This window comes from Pseudomyrmex gracilis, unplaced genomic scaffold (assembly GCF_002006095.1).
Source record: "Pseudomyrmex gracilis isolate BER0280 unplaced genomic scaffold, ASM200609v1 scaffold_4347, whole genome shotgun sequence".
NCBI lineage: Eukaryota > Metazoa > Arthropoda > Insecta > Hymenoptera > Formicidae > Pseudomyrmex > Pseudomyrmex gracilis.
Window position 1 is genome coordinate 450 of NW_018024931.1, and position 4,353 is coordinate 4,802.

General features: G+C 29.3%; 1 protein-coding gene across 1 annotated transcript; it reads right to left on the reverse strand.

The window, feature by feature from the left end:
• Positions 1-442: 442 nt before the first annotated feature.
• LOC109863353 (probable glutamate--tRNA ligase, mitochondrial) lies at positions 443-4,176 on the reverse strand. The gene is made up of 9 exons (XM_020443603.1): positions 3,960-4,176; positions 2,962-3,196; positions 2,288-2,483; positions 1,914-2,128; positions 1,608-1,830; positions 1,353-1,513; positions 1,113-1,273; positions 882-1,039; positions 443-815 (listed from the first exon to the last, which is right to left on the reverse strand). The coding sequence occupies exons 1-9, from the start codon at positions 4,057-4,059 to the stop codon at positions 735-737; spliced, it is 1,530 nt and encodes a 509-aa protein (XP_020299192.1). The 5' UTR covers positions 4,060-4,176; the 3' UTR covers positions 443-734.
• Between the last annotated feature and the right edge of the window lie 177 nt (positions 4,177-4,353).

Here is a 4,353-nt window from a genome sequence, read left to right on the forward strand (position 1 = left end):
ATCATGCGCTAGATAATCATCCATAACAGAATCATTTACATTTATTGTTAAAGTCAATTGCCGACAATTATCTTAACTTAAGAACTAAATATATATGTAATATAAGCCCAAGAGATAAAGTACGACATTTTTTTACCAAACTTATTTTATTTAAAGGACAATAAATTGTGATAACAAAATTTGATATTATTTATTTAATATCCCTTACAACCTTCACTTTTATTATTTAATATTATTGTTGGACATTAAAAGTATTTTCATAAGACTATATTTTTGTCTAATTATCGCAGTAAAAGTTTTGAGTGCCACTATTGATTTTTCAGCATTTTAGCATAATATTGATACATGTAGACATATGTAGTATTGTAATGCTCTTATTATGTTATTTTTACTTAGTAAAACTAAAAAATATGATTGTAAAAAAAGTAAAATATACTTATAAAATATTTTAGTTTTATATTTAGTGTATATACCTAATCTACCTGCATGTAAAATGTCATACATACACACAAGAGCGTTCAGCAGAACATTAAAGCTGCTGGAAGCGTAGCACAAAGCGCTTGCTAAGCACTGAGTTCTGCTGAACGCAGCTATTATCAAAATCAAGAAGTGAAGATTTAATAACATAGATAAAAAATTACTCCAGTACAAATGTACGCAAACTAGATGTTTTCAAAGTACTTAACTTTTAATACCATAATCATAATTTACAATTCAACGGTATATAAGTTTTCTCAGGAAACGCAACGTTGTAATCGCAACAATGTACTATTTTTTCCTAATATTTCTATCATTTCAGCAACAGGTGGCCCAGCCTGTGGATTATCATTAATATATTTCTTCTCAATATTGAAAATAATATTTGCACAATATATATTTACGTTTAATCCGCTTAAAACATTTCTTAAAACTTTCATTAAAGCAGAAAATGGAATTCCATTTTTTACAGCAAAGTCCTTTAAGTATGAGCCTATCCAACTGGTCTTGTAATTGCCTGCGTCTATTTCAGCTAATTCCGTATTCAATAATTTAATTGTATCTGCAATACAGCAATAATATATGTATTTAAAATGTTGGTAAAGATTAATTAAAAAAGAAAAAAAATTCAATACTTAAATATTCAGTTTGTTCAATATACGGCGTAGAAGCTGGCATAACCCATAAAAATGCTAGATCTTCTTTAACAAGATCATTGAGCATCCATATTCTATTCTGTGCCCACTTTAATGTAGTAATTATGTGATGATCGTCTAACTGCAAACTATTATTTTTTCTAAAATAAAATAACTTAAGAATATAACAAAATTCTTTGACAACAAAACAAAATGCTGTACATATAAAAGAAGACGTACCGTTCTGGAAATGCTTCTAAGACTATTCTTTTAACCTTTTCTATTATAAATTTATGATTCTTTTCATTATTTAGTAAATTTGAAATTTCTAACTTATTAAACTCTAACAGTCTTTTGGGCATAAGTTTGCCAGAATTTACTTTAATTTTACTAATATCAAACTGTAATGAAAAGTTAAATGAATATAAATAAAACATAAGAATTGTGTATTATGACAAGAACATATAAGAGAAACTTTACACTATCTACATTTACCTTTTTAATTAGTTCTTCGTAACTATAAAGATCTTTGTTTCCTTGTTCTTTATAAAAACCACCACCAGCACCTATTACATAATTGACTAATGCTAATGGAAATATGCCCTGTTTTCTAAAAACTTCGATTTTTATATCATTTTGTCTCTTTGATAATTTAGATCCATCCGCATTCAATATTAAAGGTAAGTGGCCATACATAGGAGGATCCCAACCAAATGCTCTATAATAAATATAAAACATTTTTTAGTATAACTATATTTAAAACATGGAATATATTGAGAAAATTTAGATAACAATACTTACTTATAAAGCATAATATGTTTAGGTGTAGAAATCTGCCATTCAACACCTCGTAAAACATGAGAAATTTCCATAAAGTGATCATCAACAACATTTGCAAAGTGATAAGTCGGATAGCCATCTGATTTTATAATAACTGGATCTCCTTCAGTCTTAGCTATATCATGCAGCACATCTCCATAAACCATATCATGAAATAGTTCTGGTGTACTTGGTAACTAAAATATTTACACATCCACACGCGCGCGCGCGCACGCACGCACGCACGCACGCACGCACGTACACGCACACGCACACACAAAACAAAAGTGAAAAAATATTTTCTAAATTTACAATGTTGATTTTTTTCATCAAATGTTAATTTAAAGAGGACATACTTTAAATCTAATACAACAAGTTGCATGGTTCTTAAATAGTTCTTTTACTTCATCTCTACTAAAGTGTCTACACCTATTATCATATTTAGGTATTTGTCCACATTTCATTGCCTCTTTTCTTAACACTTCTAGTCTTTTTTCTGAACAAAAGCAGTAGTAGGCAGATTCATTATTTATGAGTTTAAGTACTTGTTCCCTATAAATAAAAATAATTTATACTGGATACTGAATTATTAGAGAAATACCTAAGTAATTTTATGGAATTTAAAATTTTTTAAGAGATATATCATTAAACATTTAATATTTATCGTTAAACATTTAATATTTATATAATCTTTTGCATGTCTGATTGAGTCTAAAAAGTCCATCGTTTCCCAAAGATAAGTTTTCTTTCTTGAGAAGAAAATTTACATAATTTATTTTTCAATTTTGATTGTTTTTCCACTTAACCTAAAAAAATATTGTTTCATAATCATAATTTAATTGTTGGTATTATTTTGTAAATTAAAAATTGACTTTCTTCTAAAGTGTGGGATCTTATAGACCTTATAGATCTCACAAAGTATATATATTTATTTGTTTCCAGGCATGCAAAAAATTAACACTCTGTCTCCACTAACGTTAACTTATATCATTATAAATTCTAATTGCTACTTTTAACACAAAATACATACTTGTATAATTCAAGTCTGGATGATTGTATATAAGGACCCATAGGGCCACCTCTAACAGGATCTTCATCAGATATAATCCCTGCCCAAAATAGATCATCTTGAAGTTTTTCCATTGCTCCAGAAATTGTTCTTGTCTGATCAGTATCTTCCATTCGCAAAATAAATGTGCCTTTGTTACTACGTGCAAATAAATAGTTGTACAATGCAGTACGCAATCCTCCTAAATGCAAGTGGCCTGCAGCATGTAAATGAAAGTAAGCATATATAATACATAAATACTAATACATAAATATGTAAAACTAAATATTTGAAAAGTATTGAAATATGAATATACTGAAATCTCAAGTAATAAACAAGTCTGTGAGCTATATCCCACAGTTGGTAGTAGTGAAAGACAATGCTGTTATCAGCATTGTCTATAAGTTTATTGGAACATTTTGATCCTCTTTATTGTGATCATCTTCAGCCGATCTTAGTAATCAAATACAGTAAAAAGATTGTGACCACATGTCACAATAAATAGAGACTCAATAAGAGTAAAAAATAGCAATGTGTATCAACATTTTAATCATTTATTCCCAAATGTATAATTCTTAGATAGATTAGATTTATAGTCTAATAACTATTTAAGAATAAATGATTACAATGTTGTTGACACACATTGCTATTTTTTACTCTTACTGAGTTCCTCTTTACTGACATGCAGTCACAATAATCTTTTTACTGTATTTATTTGATTACTAAGATTGGCTGAGGATGATCACAATAAAAAGGATCGAAACGTTCCAATAAACTTATCAGCACTATCTCATTGTTTTTCATCACTACTAACTGTGGAATATAGTTCACAGACTTATTATTTGAGATTTTATTAGAAGACATTATTACTATCAAATATTCAATATACTGAATACAAATTTTTACAAATTGATTCATTTTCTTTCAGCACTAAAAACAAAATTTTAAATTGTTTTAAAACAATATTTGCAGATGTTTACCAGTGGGACTAGGTGCAAATCTAACCCTAACGTGGTGTTTTTTGAAAAAACGTTTCTGCACTAGTTGAAAATTGGTAACTTGAAGTATACTGCGTTGCATTTTTATATTGTCCACTGAATTTAAATTGTAAAAAATACTTAAAAACTTCAAAACTTGGGCTGTGTCTAATTAAGCAAGAGGGAACGAACGAAAGTTTGGTTTGGTGCATATATGGCTCAAAACCAGAGATGCCAGTTCGTGGACTTAGTATTTTAGTAAGCATTCAGCATCAAGTGGAGGGGATACGCACACAGGCGAACAGCCGTGTACGTGTGCGCTCGGCGCTTCGGCCAACTTCGAGCAGTAGAAAGAGACGGACATACATAACCGCTCTCTTTCTTTCGCCGTAGCAAT